The sequence below is a fragment of the Arachis ipaensis genome, chromosome B02, assembly GCF_000816755.2.
Source record: "Arachis ipaensis cultivar K30076 chromosome B02, Araip1.1, whole genome shotgun sequence".
Classification (NCBI taxonomy): domain Eukaryota; kingdom Viridiplantae; phylum Streptophyta; class Magnoliopsida; order Fabales; family Fabaceae; genus Arachis; species Arachis ipaensis.
In genome coordinates, this window is record NC_029786.2 from 1,670,764 (window position 1) to 1,698,445 (window position 27,682).

Sequence of the window (27,682 nt, forward strand, 5' to 3'; positions counted from 1 at the left end):
TACAAAAATTACGAATACAATGGTTTTAAGAATATAATTTTTTTAAATAAAATTTAAACTTAAGAATTATTAATGATAGACAAATCTGTTTTATTATATAATTTCTTTTGTTATATATAGATTTACTTTAATAATTTTAAAAATATCACAAAAAATATTTTTTAAAATTTATTAAAAAGATTTTTTATATTTTTAATACATTAAATATATCAAAAATTTAAATCCTCTTAAAATATATCTTTAAGATACAAGATAACTAACTTGAAAATAAAAATACTTGTAACTCTAAATTGAGTCCTGAACACATTCGCTCTCATTCTTACTTTACACTTTTGAGACTCAAATTCCTGAGTTCAGTTACAAACTTGTGAGCATTGTTACTCTCATTCTAATCTGCAGAATACTCTTACTTTTCCTTGATATCACCATGAACAAAGTGGGTGAAGCTTTTCTGTCTGGTTTCATCACTGTTCTCCTGGAGAGGTTCATTTCAGCTGAGACTTACAACTTGGTGGTGGGGAAGAAGCTTGGCCCTGAATTGGTGAGAAGGCTGAAGACTGCTCTCTTGGCTGCTGAAGCTCTGGTTGCTGACGCTGAGCAGAAGCAGTTTGGTAACCAATTGGTGAAGAAGTGGCTGGATGATCTGAGGGATGCTGTCTACAAGGCTGATGACTTGCTGGACCGTTTCTGCATCAAAGCTGCAACTCAGAAGAAGGTAGGAACTTTCTTGCCTAGCTTCCTCAATTTTGAAGAAAGGCAGATGGTCAATGAGATAGAAGAGGTTGTTAGAACCATTGAAGATCTTGAGAGATGCAAAGAAAGCCTTGGCCTTGAAAAGATTCCCACTGGTAGCTCCTCATGGAGAGTTCCATCCACTTCTCTTGCAAGAGGGAACGTGTATGGCAGGGAGGATGACCAGAAGGCCTTAGTCCAGATGCTGAATGACAACAAAGAGCATCACCTCTCTGTGATCTCTATTGTTGGCATTGGTGGGGTTGGTAAAACAACTTTAGCCCAATGGCTGTACAACAGTGAAGAGGAGTTCATGAAGGGATTTGATCTGAAGGCATGGGTTTGCGTTTCAGAGAAGTTTGAAGTTGTTGAGACTACAAGGAATGTCATAAAGCAGATCCATGGAGGTACTTGTAGTCTCGATGATTTCAATTCACTTCAAAATGCTTTGAAAGAAGAATTGTCCAATAAGAAGTTCTTTATTGTTCTTGATGATGTTTGGAGTAATGATCAACATCAATGGAGAAATTTTATAACCCCTTTTCAATACGGGGCTAAGGGAAGTACTATTCTTCTCACTACTCGTACGGAAAATGTTGGTTTAGTTGCTCAAACAAATTATCAACCTCTCATCCTCAATACGTTGTCAGAAGATCAATGTTGGTCGGTGTTTGCATCTAGTGCATCTTTTCCAGAATCAAATGGGAGCCCTGCACTTGAAGAAATAGGCAAAAAAATAGCTAAGAAGTGTGATGGTCTGCCATTAGCAGCAGAAACACTTGGTTCCTTGTGCAGAAACCATGACGCTGAGGAGTGGGGGGAAATATTAAAGAGTGATATTTGGGAGTTTTCTACGAATGACAGTAAGATAATTCCAGCATTATTAATAAGCTACTATCATCTCCCTCCATATTTGAAACGTTGTTTTGTTTATTGTTCATTGTTTCCCAAAGATTATACATTTGTGAAAGAGGAATTAATCTTGTTGTGGATGGCAGAAGATCTATTACGGGTATCAAATAGAAGAGAGACTTTAGAAGAAGTTGGTAGCAAATATTTTGACGATTTAGCTTCTAGATTATTTTTTAAAGAGCATCAACATAACCATCATTACTATTTTGTGATGCATGATCTCTTACATGACTTGGCAATATTCCTTGCTGGAGATTTCTACTGTAGATTATCAGAACTTGGTGAAGAAGAGGAGTTGGGGAGTTTGACTCGTCATTTGTCATTTGGAAAATTGAATCGTTCAGTCTCAAAAAATGTTAATTCCATCGCTACATTCGAATCTTTGAGGACATCCTTGTATGTCAATGATTTGTTTAGCATGGAAAGCGTAGCATCAAAACTTAAATACTTGAGAGTTTTATCCCTTGGAAAACTTGATGTGGTGCCTAATTCAATAGGAGAATTGATCCATCTGCGCTACTTGGACCTCTCTGGGACTGATATTAAGACATTGCCAGAGTCTTTGTGCAACTTGTCTAATTTGCAAACACTGAAATTGTATTATTGTTTTCAGCTAACTACGCTGCCTAGTGGTTTGCATAATCTTGTGAGTTTACGGCATCTTGATATTAGAGGAACTTCTTTGGAAGAAATGCCCGGAAAAATGAGCAAATTGAATCAATTGCTCGTTTTAAGTTCCTTTGTAGTTGGCAAGCACGAAGACAATGGAATCCAGGAGTTAGGAGGGCTGGAAAATCTTCATGGATCCCTTGAGATTAAGAAGTTGGAGAATATTGTTGATGTGGAACAAGCAGAGAGTGCAAAGATAATGGATAAGAAGCACATTGATGCATTATGCTTGGAATGGTCTTCAGGCGAAGATATGGTTTCAGACACACAAAGAGAAAAAGTCATGCTCGATAACTTGCAACCACACAATGGGTTGAAAGAGTTGAGAATCAAGGGATACAAGGGTACAATATTTCCAGATTGGTTGGGGCGCTGTTCCTACAACAATATGACAAGTGTATGTCTAGAGTGTTGCAAGAATTGCTGCATGCTGCCTTCACTTGGACAGCTGCCATCTCTTAAGTCCCTCTACATTGAAGGTTTGGATGAGCTGAGGAGTATTGGGGAGGAGTTTTACAAGAATGAAGGAGATCATCATTCTTCGCATATTGCACCGTTTCGCTCACTGGAGACTTTGGTATTTTATAACATGGCATGTTGGGAGGTGTGGCACGTATCTGAGTCGGAAACTTTTCCTCAACTTAGGGAGCTTGAAATAAGAAATTGCCCAATGTTGAAGGAAGAGATGCTTAATCAGGTATTCTTCAGAATCGTTTCTTCTTTGTCGGATGTTTCCAAAGTGCGCAAACTACATATAGACGGCAATGTTATAAAACACAACGAGGCCATGAATTTTGACGGGGATAGTTTATCAGTTAGGGGATGTGAATCTGTGAGGGAGTCTGCATTAAAGGCAATGATGAGCATGAACCATCTAAATTGCCTGCAAGAAATGGACATCTCAGGGTGTTCCTCTCATGTATCCTTTCCGGGCAATTGTTTTCCCAAATCTTTGCAAAAGCTGGAAATCCGGAGGTGTAGTAAACTAGAATTTCCAGAGCAACAGCAGCAGAAGTATGATTTGGTAGAGCTACAAATAGAATACAGCTGTGATTCACTGACCTCGTTGTCGTTGGATGTCTTTCCCAATCTCAAGAATCTCAAGATAGAAGGGTGTAGGAATCTGGAATCAGTGTCAATGTCAGAGGCACCACACGCTGCTCTTCAACGTGTCTCCATTTTTTGGTGCTCCAAATTAGTGTCATTTGCAGGAGAAGGACTGGCTGCACCCAACTTGACTCATCTTGAAATCAGCTTATGCTTAGAGTTGGAGGTAAACATGAAGAATCTACTCCCAAGTCTACAGTCTCTCAAGATATATGGTTGCTCAGACATGTGCAGGTTGGCAGAGGGTGATTTGCCGCCTAACTTGAAATCACTTGCAGTGGGAATTCACGAGCAACAAATGAGGGATCTATCATGGATGGCCAACTTGCATGCCCTCACTCATCTAATAATTGAAGGTTATTACTGCCACAACATAAAGTCATACCCAGAGGTGGGTTCGCTGCCTCACCTTCCCTCCCTTACCACTCTTTATATTAAATACTTTGAGAATCTGGAGACATTGGAGTGCAACGAGCTTCTCCGCCTCACCTCCCTTCAACAATTAAACATTTATAACTGTTCAAAGCTGGAGAATATGGAAGGAGAAAAGCTGCCTCCCTCTCTCTTGCTACTTCAAATTAAACATTGTGGTTTGCTGGAAGAACACTGCAAGAACAAGCATCAACTAATCTGGCCCAAAATTTCCCACATTCCCACCATTGAAGTGAACTTCAAACAAATTGTCTGAACAGAGATTTCTGAGCAGGTAATTCTCTAATCTTCATGATTCACACAAGCTACCACAATTAAATTCACACATGCACAAGTCATACCAAAAAAATGATAGCTTGATTTGTGGAAAGAAAACAGTTAAACAATGGTGTTTTTTCTTTGCCTAATCTTTATGTTTATGCTTAGGGCTTATTTGGGTGAGCTTTTAAGAAAAGATCTTTTTCCGAGTTATCTTTTTTTAAAAGATCTTATAGAAAAGTAAAAGTAATTTTATGTTTGGATATCTAATGTAAAAAGGTCTTTTTATTAATCAATTATGTTTGGGTATAACAATATAAAAGTACTTTTTGTTTATTTATTACATGAAAAACATCTTTTTTTAAGGAAAAAAGATCTTTTAAAAAAAGATGTAAATTACAGCTTCTCAAAAAAGATCTTTTTTTGATTTTACTAGTGCTTTTACTTTTACTACTAGAAATTTGCCAAACACGTTAAAAAATAAAAAAAGATCTTTTTTTTAACAAAATAATAGCGTCCAAACATGCACTTAACCAAATTCATTGTACATATCAAATTAAATACGGCTATTAAAATCGTTTCCGATATTGAAAATGTACTTGTTTCTAATCCTTTTTTTTTATCAGAGTTACCTATCGTGCTAGAAGAATCAAGGTAAAAGGAATCAGCATGAGGTATATAAGCTTTCAAAATAAAAGGATCAAATTATTGCTGTATAATCTTTTCTAACAGTAACTATTTCTTCCTTGTCTTGCTTGTATACAGAGATAGACTGTCCAACGTGCTATCTGAAATCATTGGTAACATATTGTACCATATCTAGCCTTATCATCAGCAAGAACTAGAAGAGTAAGTTGGGATTTATGCCTTCAACTGCTTGCTGGATTTGTAACTCTTTAAGTTGAATAGATGGAGAGTTATTCATATTATTATACACTCATCTAATGCCTTGTATAATTTCTTTTGAACACGCTATCGATAACCAGTTTTCCCAAGGTGAACTCGATTTAGCTAATGTCGTTAAAAGGTCAAGTTGCGCATCAGACAACAATTTCATCTCTATCAACTTCACTAATTGGTGAGTATCAATCTTTTTTTCTTGAAATTATTATTTTTAAATAAACTAGAATATAGGCATACCATGAATTTAGCCAATGGTCTTTATCCTGGTATGTGCAGTTTGGCCATATATTAAGCTACTTAAGATTCTGTTCTGAAATGTCTATATTGAAAATCTTTTCTTTCTAACTTGTAATATTATGGAAATTAAATTATACTTGTTGATCACTTTATTTTTCTCTCTAACTGCATTTAACTTCTTCTTTGCAATTTCACTTTTTGGTGGCATTTATGTTTGTTAAATATCATTTCACTGCTGATCCTAAAATCAAAACAATGATCCAACATTACTGCAGTATTATGCATTTCAGAAAAAAAGTGTAGAAAATAAAAAGAACTGAAAGACTATAGAATGATAACTGTGTGTTTGGTTTTTCTGATGACAAACTCTTAGTCTTGAAATGTTATTAATTTGTGTATTAGTGTGTCAGGAGAAAGCCTTTGAGCTCTGCATGAGATACATTGGGGAATAAGCAGCAATACAGAAACATGGGAATACCCTTGCTGTCACTTGAGCAGAGAAGGTCAAATATTCTGAAACCGAAACAGTGTGAATTGCAGAAAAGGAGAAGGAAACTTGAAAGGTAAAATGTTGTGGATAGTTAGCTGCAATTGTCAATACGATGCACATATGAAGAGGCTTGATTGAGTATGATTAAGTTGTCCCTTTTAGCACATAATCTTTATATAAATTCAAACCATATTTACATTACATTCATTCAATCAAAAGAAGTAATTTCTGTTTTAGCTTCAGGTAGTATAGTTACTCTATTCCTCTCTGCAATTTACTTCAGGTTGGAGAATATGGCAGGAGAAAAGTTGATGGATCTAGAGGTATTGATATTTGAAGAAGAAGAGTTGCAGCTTAACCCTTTATGAAGGTAGCATAAACTTGATGGATCTAGAGGTATTGATATTTGAAGCTCCTCTATCTCATATCATTTCTTATGGATACCAACTCAAATAGATTTTCCAGGGGCATCAAGAGATAGATAACTGCTATGCTGGAGGATTTGCTTTGTTTCTGGTTTCAACCATTAAAATGTGCATTAGGCAGCTTCTGTGGCAATTGCAACTTGGTGAGCATGTAAGTACATTTGTCAAAATTTTGCATTGCAGTATATTATTTTGATGTCAATCTTTTCTCAAGCTGAATTTGTCCCTTTTGGTTCTGTTTTTGAAGCTAAAAAGGAATGCAACAATGTTGAAAACATCATTGTGTATTTATCAAGCAGGTTCTTATCATAGTCCTTCAACTTTGAGGTGTGATCGCTATCCATATTCTCTAGCCAAAAAGTTCGTAAACAACCGCTGTCTATTGTATCATTGATTTCACCATTTAGTTTATGTGGTCATGTTCTTGGACAAGAGTTCTGCATGTATGATTTGTAGTGCTTGTAAGTTTTGAGACTTGCTTGTAGCTTTATTTGGAAAATAGTGAATATTTTTAGCTTCCCGTGGGTTTTTTTCCCTCTCACATTGAGAGGTTTTTTCCCACGTTAAAATTTGGTGTTCTGTTGTTCTGTCTTCTCTTCAATTATTTGCTGGTATTGATGCTTCCATATTATGCCTTTGACAGGTTTAGTTTATTCCCACCATGAATGATCATTTTACAATGTTAAATATCTTGCCTATGAAAATTATATTGAGGTGCATTCTATATAACTAGTAGCTTAATGTTTCTCTCTCCTTTTTTTTATAAGAGAAAGAAAAGAATTAAAGAAAACTAAAAGCAATTCAATTTGACTGTACTAAACTCAGGAATATTGAAAATAATGCACCAACTATTAATTATCTTAAAAGGTTTTCATAGGTGTATACAAGAACTACTCTCTTCCTTGAATAAATGAAAGAGAAGAATCATCCTCTTCCAAAAGGAAATTCAGTTCATTAGAAAAAAACCATTTAAAATTCTTTAAACAAGAATTTGGTTGGCTGATCAAGATCCAACTCCAAGAGTGACAATAAAACTTTTTAAAAAAAAAATGTATAAAAAAAAAATATTGGTTCCCCCTTTCCCCCTAAATCATGGTAGAGGGGAACAACAATATTAGAAAATTGCTAAAAAGTAAAAGCATACAAGTTGTATGATAGAATTACTCTACGTAGTATGTTAAAAAGTTATTATTATAAGTTGATAAAAATAATTGAAAAAAATCAATATCACTTGATAATTCTCAAATGAGATATATTTTTAGACGTAATAATAATAAGGTGAACTCTACCATACCCTCTCTAAAATAAAGGATAAATTACCCCTTGTGACATATATAGTCATTATTGATAAATTATCTTTTCATCAGAACACCAAGATTTACTTTATCTTCTTTTTCTTTATGTTTCCCTTGAAATTTAATAACAGTGTCATTTTCATCATCTCCACCAAATATACCTCTTCCCTAATTTAAAAAAAAAAACTAATGCATTGGTGAGAGCATATTAAACTATTATATTGTCACAAAATATTAAATTATTATTCAGATAACAATAAGACAAAATGGAATAAGTATTTTAATATTCACATTCGCCTCAAATATTAATTAATTATTTTATTATTCATGCCATTAATTATGTACAAGAATTTTAATTATGGCGCAAATTCATATCTGTCATATAAACCCATATCTTCTTGCTTCTCTCCGAACGTAATATCTTCTAATACGAAAAGAAATTTTAGAAAGAAGAAAGCTGAAAAATTGATAGTTGTGCTCATTGAAATTGGAGATTAAAAACGTAAGAACAAGTTCAAAATCCTAACTTAATTGATTGAAAATGGTGATTCAATTTGAAAGGAATTATAATTTTAAAATTGGAGAAGAAGAAGTATATTTGGTGGGGATGATGAAAATGACATTGTTATCAAGTATCAAGAGAAACATAGCGTCAATTGAAAAGAAAAGAGAAGATAACGTGAATCTTGACTCTGATAGAAAGATAATTATCGATAATCACTATATATATTACAAGGGATAATTTATCCTTTATTTTAGAGAGGGTATGATAAAATTCACCTAATAATAATAAATATGAGAAAAATATTTATTCTTGGATTAAGGAACAACCTTATTTTAGAGATGCAAGGCAATTAATGTCAATCACCAGAGTGAAAAGCTGTATAAGCCTAAAGAGAGTGGTTTAGACATTAAATCATAACTAACTAACTAAACGTTGAATAAGGCAGCAAGAGACAAAGAAAAAGGATGTCCCAAAAAGACATTCATGATCAAGCTACCAATTAGTGCCGATTGTCTGGCTTCTAAGGACAAATTGGCAAATTCTGGAGTGGCAAGTTTTGCATTGATTGTGGATCCTAATTCTCTAAATGATCAAATAACGATCCACTTTCTTACTTAAATTGCTTGTTCCACCATTTGAGCAATCATAGCCAAAATGACAAAAAAAGTTACAGCTACATTTAATATTTGATTAGCCAGCCAGCAAGACCAATTCCAACAAGCATCCAACTATGAATTAGGCAATGATGATGATGATGCAGTGATATTTCTTCTATCAAGATAGCTGGATGGTAGGCCTAGCATTAATGATAGTGTATAATATTCATTTTTCTTGTTCTTCATGTGTATTTAACTATTTATTTACCACTTTTTTTGTATAAAATGACTCATATTCGATATTCGATCCAAGTTACATAGCAATAGAATGATGAGTACATAATAAATACATAAAGAATAAAATAAAGACAAAACAAAAATCATACAAACTTTACTCTGGGTCTAGTGCTCATAACAATTACACTCACAAAATGACAAGCACTTAATTTATGATGGGGCCATAAGTTATGATGGACCAGAATGAGACAAAGGTAGTTTGATACTACAGTTTGAACAACTTAAAAATATTAATACTTTTTATTCAACACTTGAGCTACTTTTGTCTTATAAAGCAGAAGGACATCAAAAATTTGATTTTTAGTAATAATGAATATGAGTATACAATGAATCCTAAATTGTGGTGGGAGAGGAAATTATGCAGCAAAAAATACACTCATTGCATGTTGTCCAGATTGAAGTAGAAATTAATATAGGCAAACTACTAAAACCAAAAATAATAAATACATAGCTACATTTACCATTTAACAACTATCATCTCAATCTAGTGGGATGGGCAAGATTTTACTACTATTATCAACTTCACTTTGATCAGTGATCTCTCCACCTATTCGCTTTCTATCTCTGCTAGAGTCCTTTTGCTCATGATGATGATAATTGCGATGGGATCGCGACGATTCTCCTCCGGTCCTCCGCTCCTACAAGAAAGAATGATAAAGTAGTGATAAATGAGAATCAGATTATAGCAATGCTGAATCATCTTGTTTTTGCTCTCCAGTTATGTATAATGCAGAGTTCAAGAAAGGGAAAGAACATACATCACGGAATAGGATGTCGTCGGCCTCAAGCATGTGGATTATGTGTCCGATTTTAGGTCTCTTTGTGGCATCAGGATCAACACATTTAAGAGCAACCAACAGAGCAAGCTTAAGAGCCTTTGAAGACGGCTTTTCAGGAAGGTTCGGATCGATGAGTTCCTCTGATTTTCTATTGCCAACCATAGTTTTCAACCACTCAATTAAATTAACCTGCAAATATACCAAATTCTAGTTAAGAAAACAGAAAAAGAGAGAAAATAATCAGCATAGAACAGTTTAAGAAGATTAAAAGATTTAAAACCAAAACTGTATGCTATTATTGGTTATAGCCTCTAACCTCTCCTTGGGGTTTACTATAATCAACGGGACTTCTTCGGGTAATTATTTCCATAATAAGTATCCCAAAGCTATAAACATCACTCTTCTCAGTCAGCATTCCAGTGCATGCATACTCCGGTGCAACATAACTACAGAACAAGAAAAGAGAGAACATGAACTTTGAAGCCTAAAATATTTGAGTATAGAAAGTGAAACTAACTGATAAGAAAGGGAAACTGTTTGGTTAACTCATACTAACCCAAATGTCCCCATCACTCGGGTTGTGACATAGCTATGATCAGAACAGAGAAGCTTAGCGAGCCCAAAGTCAGAAACCTTTGGGTTCCATTGGCGATCAAGGAGTATATTGCTTGATTTCACGTCTCGGTGGACAACTTTTGGTTCAAGCCCCTCATGAAGATAAGCCAATCTGAAAAACACACATTACTGTCAACAAAACATTTCATGCAACAACATGCGAAGCACTTCAAGCAGATTAAGATCATGATCCCTACCCTTTCGCCGTTCCCAAGATGATGTTCATCCGGATATCCCAAGTCAGAGGGCTTACAGAATCAACATCCCCATGCAGCCACTGGTCCAGATTCCCATTGTCAACATATTCATACACAAGCATCCTGAGAAACATATCAATACTTAAAATCTTACTAGTCTTGAACTTTTTAGCTTTAATTTTTTCCAAATGAAATGTCAAGAGTTAATACCTGTATGCGCCCTCAACACAGTATCCAAGCAATCTAACAAGATTCTTGTGCCGCACACGACCAATAGCTTCTACTTCTACCCTAAATTCTCTCTCAGCTTGTCCCCTAAAATGAGTCAAACATTAGGTGCTTACTTATATACAAGAGTAAGACCAGAGAACCTTCATTATATTGAAAAGAGTAAACAATCAAGAAAAAAAATCCAGAATATGACACTGCAAAACTTTTGAGAAGCAACAACAACAAAGAAACACAGTTGTGAACTTGTGATTCTTTTCTTCACATCAGTGGTAAGTCATGCTACCTTGAAATCAAATTATTAAGAAAATAAGTCCAAAAGAAGAAAGAGAAACATTGTATTTCATGTTCCTTCCTCTTGATTCAAAATTTCGAAGGCCTATAACTTCTTCACCATCTGCAACCAAATTGAAAAATCCCGAAGACACTAAGTACACAAATTTACTACGGCCAACCATGAAACATACCAAGTGTATTGATGATTACGAAACAGAATACACCAACCAAGTAAATGAACCAGGATGGAGCAACTGCCAAAATTTGTTGCAGAATAAACTTTAGAAGAAGTTGGTGCTGAGTGTTTTGATGAACTAACTTCCAGATTATTTTTCACAAAGATTGAAGGTCATGACGATTCTTTTGTGATGCACGATCTGTTGCATGGCTTGGCAATATACCTTGCTGGAGGTTTCTATTGCAACTTAGAAGATCTTGAAGAGGAGGAGATAAGGATTCAGACTCGGCATTTGTGTGCAAGTTCACGTTATTGTAGCACAAAACTTTATAATTCTCGTTCTAAAGTAGAATCTTTGAGGACATTATTATTGTTTAATGACCAAATCTGGCATCATGAATTCAACATTGAAACGGCAATATGTGAGATATTATCAAAGTGTAAATACTTGAGAGCTTTATCCTTTGATGAACTCAATGTGTTGCCTAATTCAATAGGAGAATTGATCCATCTGCAACTTGAATCTCTCTGTGACAAGTATTGAGGTACTACCAGAATCGTTGTGCAACTTGATAATCTACAAACATTAATATTGTATCATTGTACTGAGTTGACCATAATGCCTAGTGGCATGCATAATCTTGTGAATTTACTGCTCCTTGATATTAGGGAAACTTGCTTGCAAGAAATGCCTAGAGGAATAAGCAAATTGAAACACTTGCGTATTTTAGATTACTTTGTGGTGGGCAAGCATGAAGATAATGGAATCCAGGAGTTAGGAGTGCTCTCAAATCTTCAAGGCTCATTTGAGATTAGGAAGTTGGAGAATGCTGCTGGTGCCAAAGAAGCAAAGAGAGCAAGGATGATGGATAAGATTCACATTGATGGATTAAGCTTGGAATGGTCTTCAGGTGCTGATATGGTTTCATTATCAAACACACAAAATGAAATAAAAATTCTGGAAAACTTGCAACCGCAAAATGGCTTGAAAATGTAGGGAATCAAGGGATACAAGGGTACAATATTTCCAGATTGGTTGCGCATTCTTCTTACCAAAACTTGACAATTGTAGGTCTGTTGTATTGCAAGAATTGCTGCAAGCTGCCTTCACTTGGAGAGCTGCTTCTCTTAATGTCCTGTACATTCAAGGTTTCGATCAATCTAGAGTGTTGGCATGGAGTTTTACAAGAACAAAGGCCATCATTCTTCTTCGTATATTACACCGTTTCCCTCACTTGAAACATTGGTGTTTGAGGATATGGCAAGTTGGGAGGAGTGGCACTTACCTGACTCAAACTTTTCCTCAGCTCAGGAAGCTTGAAATAAGAGATTGCCCAATGTTATAACTATATTTTGATTATCTTGCATTAATAGATTCTGCTGCATACTTAAGATACTTAACTATATTCATATTGCACAGTCAATTGTGATATTATTTAAAGAGACTGGCTATTATGATTTTATTGAGCAAGAAAGTTTTTTGATGGTATTTGATTCAATCGCCTTCTCAATACTATCAGTTGTTTTCTAAGTTGGAATATCCGTAAGCTAATGAAGTCCTTTAGTGAATAAATAATAGAGTAAAACCCCTCACCCGTCCCTAACCATTTATGAAATTGACCTAGCGCCCCCTCACGATTGGAAATTAACAACGCGGTCCTTAACCATTCTCTCTATGTGACCAAAAGGACCCTCTTACCGGTACTTTCGATTAAGAGGGTCCTTTCAGTCACACAAAGAGAATGGATAAGGACCGTGTTGTTATTTTCTAATAGTGAGGGGACCGGGGAGGGATTTTACTTAAAATTAAAAAATAAATAAAAAAAGCATTGTTTTAAGTTTTGCATCTAATGCATTCTGTCATATTTTACATGTGAACGGAGAGCAAACAACGTCAAACTTAATAGATAGCACGAAATCATTAACAACGAGACTTAACACAAAAGTGATAATTATTTGGGTTGATTAAGCATTATTATGTCTTGGATTTAGGGTTTTAAGAACGACATGTATGTTCTATATTGTTGAACCTAAAAAAAAAGTTAGTTCAAGATTATTAATCCATACACCTTTTTTCTAGAAAAATTAAACTGCTTTTCTTATTAGTGAAATTAAATTCATCAGCCATAATTTTAATAGTAGGGTTACACGTAGAGACTAACTATTCTTTTTAGATTTTTAGAAGTGATATTTGTTTCATCCAAATGTTCATGATATGACTAATTAATTTTAATTTAATTTTACGTATTTTAATTTTGTTTATTTAGTTACTAATTTGAATTTTATGTCAGAGGATTTAGAGTTTTCTTTATTTAACCTAAAGTTGAGTGAGTTTCTTCGATTTAATTTCCAAACCAGTGAACAAATTATATTGAGGTATTTCTTTCTTATTGCATCAAGTAATTGAATACAAAGAGAATCAGTTGATCTTTTATTCAATTTCTTGATGCAACAAGAAAGAAATACCTCAATCTAATTTGTTCATTTGGAAATTAAATCGAAGAAACTCACTCAACTTTAGGTTAAATAAAGAAAACTCTAAATTCTCTGACATAAAATTCAAATTAGTAACTAAATAAACAAAATTAAAATACGTAAAATTAAATTAAAATTAATTCGTCATATCACAAACATTTGAATGAAATAAATATTACTTCTAAAAATCTAAAAAGAATATTTAGTCTCTACGTGTAACCCTACTATTAATATTTAGTCCCTAACCATCTAGAAAAGGACCTGGCGTCCCTTGACCATTAGAAAATAACAACACGATCCTTATCCATTCTCTAGTGTGACTGAAAGGACCCTCTTGTCGGTTTTCAGGTAAAAAATAACCGGAAGTACCGGTAAGAGGGTCCTTTTGGTCACACAGAGAGAATGGTTAAGGACCGCGTTGTTAATTTCCAATGGTGAGGGGCGCCAGGTCAATTTCGTAAATGGTTAGGGACCGGAGAGGGGTTTTACTCTAAATAATAAGGAATGGATTAAAAAATTTTGCATTATGGAGGACCAAATGATTTTTACACATTTAATATGTCAAAAGCTATACATTTGCATCTCTTCTATAATTTATCTTGGAGCATCTTTCAAAGAGAAATTATATTAAGTGTTTGTTATTTGTGTGAATAAATATTTTAACTTCCAACTCTTCATAAAAAAAAAATCATAAAGCAGATCCATGGAGGTACATGCAGTCTCGATGATTTCAATTCACTTCACAATGCTTTGAAAGAAGAATTGTCCAATAAGAAGTTCTTTATTGTTCTTGATGATGTTTGGAGTGATGATGGTGACAAATGGAGTAATTTTATGACCCCTTTCCAACAAAATGGGAATAAGGGAAGTATTGTTCTTCTGACTACTCGGGAGGAAAATGTTGTTTCTGCAGTTCGAAATTGTCAGCCTTATTTTCTCAGGAAGTTGTCGGAGGACTATTGTTGGTCAGTGCTTGCAGAAAATGCATCTTTTCCACAGTCAAATGGGAGAGCAGCACTTGAAGAAATAGGTAGAAAGATTGTCAAAAAGTGTGATGGCTTGCCATTAGCTGCAGAAACACTTGGTCGCTTGTTACGTACAAAGCATGATGTTGAGGAATGGAACAAGATACTAATGAGTCATATTTGGGGATTTTCTTTGGAGAAGAGTAAGATTATTCCAGCATTACTGATAAGTTACTTCCATCTGTCTCCACATTTAAAGCGTTGTTTTGTTTACTGTGCTTTATTTCCCAAGGATTATAAATTTGAGAAAGATAAATTAATCCTTTTGTGGATCGCAGAAGATCTTTTACCACCACCAAAGAGAGGAGAGAGTTTAGAAGAAGTTGGTTGTGAATGTTTTGATGAACTAACTTCCAGATTATTTTTCACGAAGATTAAAGACGGTAATGATTATTTTGTGATGCATGATCTCTTGCATGATTTATCAATATTCCTTGCTGGAGATTTCTATTGCAACTCAGAAGAACTTGGTGAAGAGGAGGAGATAAGGATTCAGACTCGGCATTTGTTTGTAGATTTAAGTCGTTGTAGCTCAAAACTTTATAATTCTATTTCTAAAGTAGAATCTTTGAGAACATTATTATTGTATGGCGGTTTCTCATCTCCCAACTGCAACATTGAAGCGGCAACATGTGAGATATTATCAAAGTGTACATACTTGAGAGTTTTATCCCTTACAAAATTTGATCTGGTGCCTAATTCAATTGGAAAATTAATCCATCTGCGCCACTTAGATTTGTCTTACACTGGTATAAAGACATTATCCAAGTCGTTGTGCAACTTGTCTAATTTGCAAACCTTGAAGTTGTATCATTGTCGTAAGCTAACTACGCTGCCTAGTGGTTTGCATAATCTTGTTAGTTTGCGGCATCTTGATATTAGAGAAACTTCCTTGAAAGAAATGCCCAGAAAAATGAGCAAATTGAAGCAGTTGCACGTTTTAAGTTCCTTTGTCGTTGGCAAGCAAGAAGACAACGGAATCGAGGAGTTAGGAGGGCTGGCAAATCTTCATGGATGCCTTGAGATTAAGAAGTTGGAGAATATTGTTGATGTGCAAGAAGCAAAGAGGGCAAAGATAATGGATAAGAAGCACATTGATGAATTATGCTTGGAATGGCTTCCAAGTAAGGATTTGGTTTCAAGCAAACAAAAAGAAACAGACATTCTTCATAACTTGCAACCGCAGAATGGGTTGAAAGAGTTGAAAATCAAGGGATACAAGGGTACAATATTTCCAGATTGGTTAGGGAGCTGTTCCTACGAAAAGATGACACGTGTATCTCTAAAGTCTTGCAAGAATTGCTGGATGCTGCCTTCACTTGGACAGCTGCCATCTCTTAAGTCCCTAAGTATTGAAGGTTTCGAGCAGCTGAGGTGTATTGGCGAAGAGTTTTACAAGAATGAAGGAGATCATCATTCTTCGCATATTGCACCGTTTCCCACACTGGAGACTTTGGTATTTGATAAGATGCCATGTTGGGAGGTGTGGCACGTATCTGAGTCGGAAACTTTTCCTCAACTTAGGATGCTTGAAATAAGAAGATGCCCAATGTTGAAGGAAGAGATGCTTAATCAGGTATTCTTCGGAATAGTTTCTTCCTTGTCGGATGTTTCCAAAGTTCGCAAACTACGTATAGGCGACCACTTTATAGAACGGCACACCGAGGCCATGTTTCTTGATGGGGATACTTTAAGAATTAGGGGAAGTAAATCTGTGATGGAGTCTGCATGGAAGGCAATGATCAGCATCAACCATCTAAGTTACCTCCAAGAAATACGCATCTGGAGGTGTAGAAAACTAGAATTCCCCCAGCTACAGCAGCACAAGTATGATTTGGTAGAGCTACAAATACTAGACAGCTGTGATTCACTGACCTCCTTGTCGTTGGATGCCTTTCCCAATCTCAAGAATCTCCAGATATCATGGTGTAGGAATCTGGAATCAGTGTCAATGTCAGAGGCACCACACGCTGCTCTTCAACGTCTCTCCATCCGTGGATGCGACAAATTAGTATCATTTGCAGGAGAAGGACTGGCTGCACCCAACTTGACTCATCTCAATGTTAGCAGGTGCTCAAAGTTGGAGGCATTACCACGTGACATGAAGAGTCTACTCCCAAGTTTACACACTCTCAAGATATATGGTTGCCCAAACATTTGCAGGTTGCCAGAGGGTGATTTGCCGCCTAACTTGAAATCACTTGGTGTGGGAGGTTGCGAGGAACAACTGAGGGATCTATCATGGATGGCCAACTTGCACGCCCTCACTCATCTTATCATTAGAGGTTCTGGTTGTGATAACGTGAAGTCATACCCAGAGGTGGGTTCGCTGCCTCACCTTCCCTCCCTTACGACTCTTTGTATTGAATACTTTGATAATCTGGAGACATTGGAGTGCAACGAGCTTCTCCACCTCACCTCCCTTCAACAACTACACATTTCATTCTGCATCAAGCTGGAGAATATGGAAGGAGAAAAGCTGCCTCCCTCTCTCTTGCTACTTCAACTTACAAGGTGTGGCTTGCTGGGAGAACACTCCAAGAACAAGCATCAACTAATCTGGTCCAAAATTTCCCACATTCGCACCATTCATGTCAAAAACGGATTCTGAGTAGGTAATTTTCTAATCTCTCATGTTTGTCATTTCCTTTATTTTAAAAACAACATGCTGTTTTTCACAGAGGGAAAAAGATGATAGCTTGATTTGTGGAAAGAAAACAGTTAAAAAAATGGTGTTTATTTCTTTGCCTAATCTTTATGTTTATGCTTAACCAAATTCATTGTACATATCAAATTAAATGGGGCTATTAAAATGGTTTCCAAGATTGAAAATGTAGTTGTTTCTAACCCTTTTTTTCTATCAAAGAGTTAGCTATCTTTTTTAGAAGATTCAAGGTAAAAGGAATCAGCATGAGGTGTATAAGCTTTCAAAATAAAAGGATCAAATCATTGCTGTATAATCTTTTCTAACAGTAACTATTTCTTCCTTGTTTTGTTTGTATACAGTGATATATCAGTGCCCAGCATTTGGTAACATATTGTACCATATCTATCCTTATCATCAGCGAGAACTAGAAGGGTAAGTTGTGATTTATGCTTGCAACTGCTTGCTAGATTTTAACTCTTTTAAATAGATGAAGAGTTATTTTCATATTATTATACACTCATCTAATGCCTTGTATAATTTCTTTTGGACACGTTATCAAACAGGTTTTACATATACTGAGCTACATAAGATCAGGAAAAATATATTATTATTATAATATGCAGGGGTAAAATATTCAAGAAGAAATCTTGTCTTAGAATATTTGATCTTTTGGGACTTAAAGGGGATGGCTACTGCTACTCTGTTCTAAAATGTCTATACCGAAAATCCTTTCTTTATAACTTGTAATATTATGCCAATCAAATTATGCTTGTGGTCACTTTATTTTCTATCGAACTGCATTTGACTTCCCCTTTGCAATTTCACTTTTTTGGTGGCATTTATGTTTGTTAAATATCATTTCACTGCTGATCCTAAAATCAAAAGAATGTTCCAACATTACTGCAGTACTAAGCATTTCACAAAAAAGTGTAGAAAATAAAAAGAACTGAAAGACTATAGAATGATAATTTTCTGATGACAAACTCTTAGTCTTGAAATGTTATTAATTTGTGTATTAGTGTGTCAGGAGAAAGCCTCTGAGCTCTGCATGAGATACATTGAGGAATAAGCAGCAATACAGAAACATGGGAATACCCTTGCTGTCACTTGACCAGAGAAGGTCAAATATTCTGAAAACAGAAGCAATGTCTATTGCAGAAAAGAAGAGGGAAACTTGAAAGCTAAAATGTTGTGGATAGTTAGTTGCAATGGTCAATACAATGCATATATGAAGAGGCTTGATTGAGTATGATTAAGTTGTCCCTTTCAGCAAGTATGAGAGATAAACCGGTGAACCGACAATACCAATCCGATCCAATATTCTGATATTCAGACCGCATAAGATAAAAACCGGTGAAAACCGGTCAAACCCGGACTGAACCCCTGTCTTCAGGGAAATAGAAGTCATCCATTGACCATTACCGTGGACTATTATTTTTCGTATTAATATAGATGCAAATTATAATACATATACATATCTTTCATCAAATAGTTTATTTCTATTTAATTTATTTTAATTTTAGTTATAAACTCACTCATTCTTAAATTAATTATATTTTTATTTAACAATAATTATAAATGGCTGCTGCACTTGTTGGTGGAGCTTTTCTTTCTGGCTTCATTAATGTTGTCTTTGACAGGCTCCTTACAACTGATGCTGTCAACTTGGTCCTGGGAAAGAAGCTTGGCTCTGACTTGATTCAAAGGCTGAAGACCGCTCTCTTGGGTGCTGAAGCTCTTGTTGCTGATGCTGAGATGAAGCAGTTTGGCAATCCATCGGTGAGGAAGTGGCTCGATAATCTCAGGGATGCTGTTTACTGTGCTGAGGACTTGCTCGACACTGTCCTCGCCAAAGCTGCCACACAAAAGGAGGAAAGTTCTTCCTGGTGGTCCCCTAGCTTCTTCATCAACCGAGATAGGGATGACATGGTAAAGAAGATGGAAGGGGAGGTTAGAAGAATAGAGGATCTTGGAAAACAAAAAGATTTCCTTGGTCTTGAAAAGATTCCCACTGGTAGCTCATCATGGAGGACTCCATCCACTTCTCTTGAGAGAGGGAATGTGTATGGCAGGGAGGATGACAAGAAGGCCTTAGTCAAGATGCTGAAGGACAACAATGAGCATCACCTCTCTGTGATAGCTATTGTTGGCATAGGTGGGGTTGGTAAAACAACTTTAGCCCAATGGCTGTACAACAATGAGGAGGAGTTCCTGAAGGGATTTGATCTGAAAGCATGGGTTTGCGTTTCGGAGAACTTTGAAGTTGTTGAGACAACAAGGAATGTTATAAAGGAGATCTCTCCGGATACTCAATGTCTTGAGCACTTCAATTCACTTCACCATACTTTGAAAGAAAAATTGTTGAACAAGAAATTCTTTATTGTTCTGGATGATGTTTGGAGTGATGATGGTGACAAATGGAGTAATTTTATTACCCCTTTCCAATATGGGAAGAAAGGAAGTATTATTCTTCTGACTACTCGCGGGAATAATGTTGCTTTAGCCGTTCAAAATTGTCGCCCTTATTTTCTCAGGAAGTTGTCGGAGGACTATTGTTGGTCAGTGTTTGCAGAAAATGCATCTTTTCCAGAATCAAATGGGAGTGCAGCACTTGAAGAAATAGGCAGAAAGATTGTGAAGAAGTGTGATGGCTTGCCATTAGCTGCAGAAACACTTGGTCGCTTGTTACGTACAAAGCATGATGTTGTGGAATGGAACAAGATACTAATGAGTCATATTTGGGGATTTTCTGTGCAGAAGAGTAAGATTATCCCAGCATTACTAATAAGTTACTTCCATCTTCCTCCACATTTAAAGGGTTGTTTTGTTAACTGTGCATTATATCCCAAAGATTATAAATTTGTGAAGGATGAATTAATCCTTTTGTGGATGGCAGAAGCATTGTTAACACCAGAAGGAGGAAAGAGTTTAGAAGTAATTGGTCGTGAGTATTTTGATGAACTAACTTCCAGATTATTTTTTACAAAGAATAATGACAGGGATGATTATTTTGTGATGCACGATCTCCTGCATGACTTAGCAATATTCCTTGCTGGAGATTTCTATTGCAATCTAGAAGAACTTGATAAAGAGGAGGAGATAAGGATTCAGCCTCGACATTTATGTGCAAATTTATGTTATTGTAGCTCAAAACTTCATAATTTGATTTCTGAAGTAAAATCTTTGAGAACATTATTATTATTTGGCGATTGCTCATCTTCCAAATGCAACATTGAAGCGGCAACATGTGACATATTATCAAAGTGTAAATACTTGAGAGCTTTATCTTTCTGTAAACGCGGTGTGGTGCCAAGGTACATGAGAGATTCATCCTTCAGTATACTTGTTGTGGTGCCTGATTCAATTAAAGAATTAGTCCATCTGCGCTACTTGGATCTGTCTCGGACGAATATTAAGACATTGCCAGAGTCTTTGTGCAACTTGTCTAATTTGCAAACCTTGAAGTTGTATTATTGTTGTAAGCTAACTACACTGCCTAGTGGTTTGCATAATCTTGTGAAGTTGCGACATCTCGATATTAGAGAAACTGCTTTGGAAGAAATGCCCAAAAAAATAAGCGAATTGAAAGAGTTGCACGTTTTAAGTTCCTTTGTTGTCGGCAAGCATGAAGACAATGGAATCCAGGAGTTAGGGAGGCTGGAAAATCTTCATGGACCCCTTGAGATTAAGAAGTTGGAGAATATTGTTGACGTGAAAGAAGCAAAGAGCGCAAAGATAATGGATATGAAGCACATTGATGAATTATGGTTGGAATGGTCTTCAGGCGAAGATATGGTTTCAGACACACAAAGAGAAAAAGTCATGCTCGATAACTTGCAACCGCACAATAGGTTGAAAGAGTTGAAAATCAAGGGATACAAGGGTACAATATTTCCAGATTGGTTGGCGAGCTGTTCCTACAACGATTTGACAAGTGTATCTCTGAAGTCTTGCAAGAATTGCTGCATGTTGCCTTCACTTGGACAGCTGCCATCTCTTAAGTCCCTAAGCATTGAAGGTTTGGATCAGCTGAGGAGTATTGGTGAGGAGTTTTACAAGAATGAAGGAGATCATCATTCTTCGCATATTGCACCGTTTCCCTCACTTGAGAAATTGAAGTTTGATGACATGGCATGTTGGGAGGTGTGGCACGTATCTGAGTCGGAAACTTTTCCTAAACTTAGGAAGCTTGAAATAAGAGATTGCCTAATGTTGAAGGAAGAGATGCTTAATCAGGTATTCTTCAGAATCGTTTCTTCTTTGTCGGATGTTTCCAAAGTTCGCAAACTACGCATAGGCAACTGCTTTATACGACCGCCCATCGAGGGCATGTATCTTGATGGGGATAGTTTAACAGTTTGGGGATGTGAATCTGTGAGGGAGTCTGCATTAAAGGCAATGATGAGCATGAACCATCTAAATTGCCTGCAAGAAATGGACATCTCATGGTGTTCCTCTCATGTATCCTTTCCGGGCAATTGTTTTCCCAAATCTTTGCAAAAGCTGGAAATCCGGATGTGTAGAAAACTAGAATTCCAGGAGCAACAGCAGCACAAGTATGATTTGGTAGAGCTACTAATACACAGCTGTGATTCACTGACCTCCTTGTCGTTGGATGTCTTTCCCAATCTCAAGAATCTCAAGATACATAATTGTAGGAATCTGGAATCAGTGTCAATGTCAGAGGTACCACACGTTGCTCTTCAACGTGTCTCCATTACTAACTGCGACAAATTAGTGTCATTTGCAGGAGAAAGACTGGCTGCACCCAACTTGACTCATCTTGAAGTTAGTGGATGCTCCAAATTAGTGTCATTTGCAGGAGAAGGACTGGCTGCACCCAACTTGACTCATCTTCGTGTCACACATTGCTCAAAGTTGGAGGCATTACCACGTGACATGAAGAGTCTACTCCCAAGTTTACACTCTCTCCACATATATTGTTACCCAAACAGTTGCAGGTTGGCAGAGGGTGATTTGCCGCCTAACTTGAAAAAGCTTCATGTGGGAATTGGCGAGCAACAAATGAGGGATCTATCATGGATGCCCAACTTGGACGCCCTCACTCATCTTACCATTAGAGGTAGGGAGTGTAAGAACATAAAGTCATACCCAGAGGTGGGTTCGCTGCCTCACCTTCCCTCCCTTACCACTCTACATATCGAACACTTTGATAATATGGAGACATTGGAGTGCAACGAGCTTCTCCGCCTCACCTCCCTTCAACAATTAATAATTCAAAAATGTTGGAAGCTGGAGAATATGGAAGGAGAAAAGCTGCCTCCTTCTCTCTTGCGACTCAAAATTGAATACAGTGGTTTGCTGGGAGAACACTGCGAGAACAAGCATCAACTAATCTGGCCCAAAATTTCCCACATTCCCACCATTCAAGTGGACTTCAAACAAATTGTCTGAACAGAGATTTCTGAGCAGGTAATTCTCTAATCTTCATGATTCACACAAGCTACCACAATTAAATTCACACATGCACAAGTCATACCAAAAAAATGATAGCTTGATTTGTGGAAAGAAAACAGTTAAACAATGGTGTTTTTTCTTTGCCTAATCTTTATGTTTATGCTTAACCAAATTCATTGTACATATCAAATTAAATACGGCTATTAAAATCGTTTCCGAGATTGAAAATGTACTTGTTTCTAATCCTTTTTTTTTTTATCAGAGTTACCTATCGTGCTAGAAGATTCAAGGTAAAAGGAATCAGCATGAGGTATATAAGCTTTCAAAATAAAAGGATCAAATTATTGCTGTATAATCTTTTCTAACAGTAACTATTTCTTCCTTGTCTTGCTTGTATACAGAGATAGACTGTCCAACGTGCTATCTGAAATCATTGGTAACATATTGTACCATATCTAGCCTTATCATCAGCAAGAACTAGAAGAGTAAGTTGGGATTTATGCCTTCAACTGCTTGCTGGATTTGTAACTCTTTAAGTTGAATAGATGGAGAGTTATTCATATTATTATACACTCATCTAATGCCTTGTATAATTTCTTTTGAACACGCTATCGATAAACAGTTTTCCCAAGGTGAACTCGATTTAGCTAATGTTGTTAAAAGGTCAAGTTGCGCATCAGACAACAATTTCATCTCTATCAACTTCACTAATTGGTGAGTATCAATCTTTTTTTCTTGAAATTATTATTTTTAAATAAACTAGAATATAGGCATACCATGAATTTAGCCAATGGTCTTTATCCTGGTATGTGCAGTTTGGCCATATATTAAGCTACTTAAGATTCTGTTCTGAAATGTCTATATTGAAAATCTTTTCTTTCTAACTTGTAATATTATGGAAATTAAATTATGCTTGTTGATCACTTTATTTTTCTCTCTAACTGCATTTAACTTCTTCTTTGCAATTTCACTTTTTGGTGGCATTTATGTTTGTTAAATATCATTTCACTGCTGATCCTAAAATCAAAACAATGATCCAACATTACTGCAGTATTATGCATTTCAGAAAAAAAGTGTAGAAAATAAAAAGAACTGAAAGACTATAGAATGATAACTGTGTGTTTGGTTTTTCTGATGACAAACTCTTAGTCTTGAAATGTTATTAATTTGTGTATTAGTGTGTCAGGAGAAAGCCTTTGAGCTCTGCATGAGATACATTGAGGAATAAGCAGCAATACAGAAACATGGGAATACCCTTGCTGTCACTTGAGCAGAGAAGGTCAAATATTCTGAAACCGAAACAGTGTGAATTGCAGAAAAGGAGAAGGAAACTTGAAAGGTAAAATGTTGTGGATAGTTAGCTGCAATTATCAATACGATGCACATATGAAGAGGCTTGATTGAGTATGATTAAGTTGTCCCTTTTAGCACATAATCTTTATATAAATTCAAACCATATTTACATTACATTCATTCAAACCAGCAAGACCAATTCCCACAAGCATCCAATGATGATGATGATGCAATGATATTTCTTCTATCAAGATAGCTGGATGGTAGGCCTAGCATTAATGATAGTGTATAATATTCATTTTTCTTGTTCTTCATGTGTATTTATTTACCACTCTTTCTGTATAAGATGACTCGCATTCGATATTCGATCCAAGTTACATAGCAATAGAATGATGAGTACATAATAAATACATAAAGAATAAATAAAGACAAAAAAACAAAATCATACAAACTTTGCTCTGGGTCTAATGCTCATAACAACTACACTCACAAAATGACAAGCACTTAATTTATGATGGGGCCATAAGTTATGATGGACCAGAATGAGACAAAGGTAGTTTAATACTACAGTTTGAACAACTTGAAAATATTAATACTTTTTATTCAACACTTGAGCTACTTTTGTCTTATAAAGCAGAAGGACATCAAAATTTTGATTTTTAGTAATAATGAATATGAGTATACAATGAATCCTAAATTGTGGTGGGAGAGGAAATTATGCAGCAAAAAATACACTCATTGCATGTTGTCCAGATTGAGGTAGAAATTAATATAGGCAAACTACTAAAACCAAAAATAATAAATACATAGCTACATTTACCATTTAACAACTATCATCTCAATCTAGTGGGATGGGCAAGATTTTACTACTATTATCATCTTCGCTTTGATCAGTGATCTCTCCACCTATTCGCTTCCTATCTCTGCTAGAGTCCTTTTGCTCATGATGATGATAATTGCGATGGGATCGCGACGATTCTCCTGCGGTCCTCTGCTCCTACAAGAAAGAATGATAAAGTAGTGATAAATGAGAATCAGATTATAGCAATGCTGAATCATCTTGTTTTTGCTCTCCAGTTATGTATAATACAGAGTTCAAGAAAGGGAAAGAACATACATCACGGAATAGGATGTCGTCGGCCTCAAGCATGTGGATTATGTGTCCGATTTTAGGTCTCTTTGTGGCATCAGGATCAACACATTTAAGAGCAACCAACAGAGCAAGCTTAAGAGCCTTTGAAGACGGCTTTTCAGGAAGGTTCGGATCAATGAGTTCCTCTGATTTTCTATTGCCAACCATAGTTTTCAACCACTCAATTAAATTAACCTGCAAATATACCAAATTCTAGTTAGGAAAACAGAAAAAGAGAGAAAATAATCAGCACAGAACAGTGTAAGAAGATTAAGACCAAAACTGTATGCTATTATTGGTTATAGCCTCTAACCTCTCCTTGGGGTTTACTATAATCAACGGGACTTCTTCCGGTAATTATTTCCATAATAAGTATCCCAAAGCTATAAACATCACTCTTCTCAGTCAGCATTCCAGTGCATGCATACTCCGGTGCAACATAACTACAGAACAAGAAAAGAGAGAACATGAACTTTGAAGCCTAAAATATTTGAGTATAGAAAGTGAAACTAACTGATAAGAAAGGGAAACTATTTGGTTAACTCATACTAACCCAAATGTCCCCATCACTCGGGTTGTGACATAGCTATGATCAGAACAGAGAAGCTTAGCGAGCCCAAAGTCAGAAACCTTTGGGTTCCATTGGCGATCAAGGAGTATATTGCTTGATTTCACGTCTCGGTGGACAACTTTTGGTTCGAGCCCCTCATGAAGATAAGCCAATCTGAAAAACACACATTACTGTCAACAAAACATTTCATGCAACAACATGCGAAGAACTTCAAGCAGATTAAGATCATGATCCCTACCCTTTTGCCGTTCCCAAGATGATGTTCATCCGGATATCCCAAGTCAGAGGGCTTACAGAATCAACATCCCCATGCAGCCACTCGTCCAGATTTCCGTTGTCAACATATTCATACACAAGCATCCTGAGAAACATATCAAACTTCAAATCTTACTAGTCTTGAACTTTTTAGCTTTAATTTTTTTCAAATGAAATGTCAAGAGTTAATACCTGTATGCGCCCTCAACACAGTATCCAAGCAATCTAACAAGATTCTTGTGCCGCACACGACCAATAGCTTCTACCTCTACCCTAAATTCTCTCTCAGCTTGTCCCCTAAAATGAGTCAAACGTCAGGTAGTGCTTACTTATATGCAAGAGTAAGACCAGATAACCTTCATTATATTGAAAAGAGTAAACAATCAAGGGGAAAAAAAATCCAAAACATGACACTGCAAAACTTTTGACAAGTAACAACAATAAAGAAACATAGTTGTGATTCTTTTCTTCACATCAGTGGTAAGTCATGCTACCTTGAAATCAAATTATTAAGAAAATAAGTCCAAAAGAAGAAAGAGAAACATTGTATTTCATGTTCCTTCCTCTTGATTCAAAATAACAAAGGCCTATAATTTCTTCACCATCTGCAACCAAATTGAAGAAACCCGAAGACGCTAAGTACACAAATTTACTACGGCCAACCATGAAACACACCAAGTATATTGATGATTACGAAACAGAATACACCAACCAAGTGAATGAAACAGGATGGAGCAACTGCCAAAATTTGTTGCAGAATAAATTATACTAGAATCATTTGACCAATCCTCAGGTTAACTGATTCAAATTTCAACATCTTTATTAGACTCTAACCAAATTAGTTGAAAAAGCACAAACTTTCACCATCAATTAAAGTAAGCAAGAACACAACACAACACAACATAACATAAAGAAGTCAATTTTGATGCACAGTTTTGTGTCTACATCCAATTAATTATGTATTATCAAGTCATCAAAAATAACTACAAACATAATTGGACGAATGTGTAAACAGTTTTATCGTTTTCAGTACATCATAATTAAATTCTTATACTAATGAACAACATATATGAATTGAATTTGTGATGATCAAATGCAAAACTTAGCAGAGAGAGAGAGAGAGAGAGAGAGAGAGAGAATACTTGTTATTCAAGAGATTCTTAACAGCAACATTGGTACCATCAGAGAGAACACCACGGTACACGATTCCATAGCCACCTTCACCTCTCCGCTTGAGAAAGCCACAGCAGACACCACCCTGCGGTGCTGCTCCGCCGCCGCAGCTTTTCCGATGTCGAGGTGGAGTTCATGCGGTTGAGGATTGGGAGGAGTGGAAATGATTTCCTGGATTTCCTTGGAGACGAGAGGAGTGAGAGGCTTGTGGTTGCGGCGGTGGCGGCGGTTGCGGCGGGAGGTGAAGCAGAGAGAGAGGAGGAAGAGGGAGAAGACGATGAGAGCGCCGACGAGGATTCCGATGAGGACCCATAGACGGAGGCCGAAGATGGAAGTGCGCTTTGAGAGCTGTGTTTCTACGAATGCTGCGTCGTAGACTGACATTGTTACAAGTTCGAAGTGAGAAGTGATGAGTGTGTGTTTCTCTCAGAGAGAGAGAGAGAGAGAGAGAGAGAGAGAGAGAATCAGAATCTGAGTGAGTTCAAGTGAGAGAGACGGAGAGAGTGTTCAAAAGAAAAACTTTCAAATAAATTATAAAAAATATAAAAATACGATTATTATC

General features: G+C 36.2%; 5 protein-coding genes across 10 annotated transcripts in view; 3 read left to right on the forward strand and 2 right to left on the reverse strand.

The window, feature by feature from the left end:
• LOC107622022 (putative disease resistance protein At3g14460) overlaps positions 1 to 6,716 on the forward strand; it is a 27,695-nt gene extending 20,979 nt beyond the window's left edge. For 2 of the 6 annotated variants that reach the window (XR_002356689.1, XR_002356686.1), the window contains 6 exons: positions 4,876 to 4,959; positions 5,097 to 5,188; positions 5,653 to 5,813; positions 6,024 to 6,136; positions 6,206 to 6,316; positions 6,413 to 6,716. Coding sequence is in view for 1 of the 6 variants with exons in the window: in XM_021114906.1 (XP_020970565.1) it covers positions 4,113 to 4,122 (10 nt within the window). In the remaining 5 variants the exon portion in view is untranslated. Of the gene's footprint in view, positions 1 to 4,112; positions 4,131 to 4,875; positions 4,960 to 5,096; positions 5,189 to 5,652; positions 5,814 to 6,023; positions 6,137 to 6,196; positions 6,317 to 6,412 lie in introns of those variants that run through there. The other 4 variants (XR_002356696.1, XR_002356698.1, XR_002356699.1 and 1 more) reach the window with 4 other exon arrangements.
• On the reverse strand, positions 8,986 to 24,590 carry LOC107626519 (probable serine/threonine-protein kinase At1g01540). Its single transcript, XM_021115018.1, has 7 exons — positions 24,586 to 24,590; positions 10,660 to 10,764; positions 10,450 to 10,572; positions 10,194 to 10,364; positions 9,954 to 10,083; positions 9,617 to 9,826; positions 8,986 to 9,496 (listed from the first exon to the last, which is right to left on the reverse strand). Exons 3-7 carry the CDS (start codon positions 10,569 to 10,571, stop codon positions 9,338 to 9,340), a joined length of 792 nt encoding a protein of 263 aa, XP_020970677.1. The 5' UTR covers position 10,572; positions 10,660 to 10,764; positions 24,586 to 24,590; the 3' UTR covers positions 8,986 to 9,337.
• Positions 14,297 to 18,499, forward strand: LOC110268297 (putative disease resistance protein At3g14460; the record flags this gene model as incomplete). Its single annotated transcript, XM_021114284.1, has 3 exons — positions 14,297 to 17,246; positions 17,638 to 17,710; positions 18,298 to 18,499. A coding segment is annotated over one exon (2,946 nt), but the record flags the coding sequence as incomplete, so codon positions are not given.
• Positions 18,857 to 24,350, forward strand: LOC110262373 (putative disease resistance protein At3g14460). Its single transcript, XM_021114290.1, has 5 exons — positions 18,857 to 22,711; positions 22,959 to 23,006; positions 23,098 to 23,181; positions 23,319 to 23,410; positions 23,875 to 24,350. Exon 1 carries the CDS (start codon positions 18,857 to 18,859, stop codon positions 22,691 to 22,693), a length of 3,837 nt encoding a protein of 1,278 aa, XP_020969949.1. The 3' UTR covers positions 22,694 to 22,711; positions 22,959 to 23,006; positions 23,098 to 23,181; positions 23,319 to 23,410; positions 23,875 to 24,350.
• Positions 24,570 to 27,621, reverse strand: LOC107622211 (probable serine/threonine-protein kinase At1g01540). Its single transcript, XM_016324097.2, is given in 8 exon segments — positions 24,570 to 24,986; positions 25,107 to 25,316; positions 25,435 to 25,564; positions 25,675 to 25,845; positions 25,931 to 26,053; positions 26,140 to 26,244; positions 27,090 to 27,231; positions 27,234 to 27,621. Coding segments are annotated over 8 exon segments (1,311 nt in total). The 5' UTR covers positions 27,505 to 27,621; the 3' UTR covers positions 24,570 to 24,827.

Bases quoted from the DNA above. Each gene is read 5' to 3' on its own strand.
- LOC107626519 (XM_021115018.1), bottom strand. From the start codon at position 10,571: ATGCTTGTGTATGAATATGTTGACAATGGGAATCTGGACCAGTGGCTG. The intron at 10,084-10,193 runs GTTAGTATGAGT...CTTGTTCTGTAG, and splicing joins CGAGTGATGGGGACATTTGG to TTATGTTGCACCGGAGTATG. The intron at 9,497-9,616 runs GTATGTTCTTTC...TCTTTCTTGTAG, and splicing joins ACGACATCCTATTCCGTGAT to GAGCGGAGGACCGGAGGAGA.
- LOC110262373 (XM_021114290.1), top strand. From the start codon at position 18,857: ATGGCTGCTGCACTTGTTGGTGGAGCTTTTCTTTCTGGCTTCATTAAT.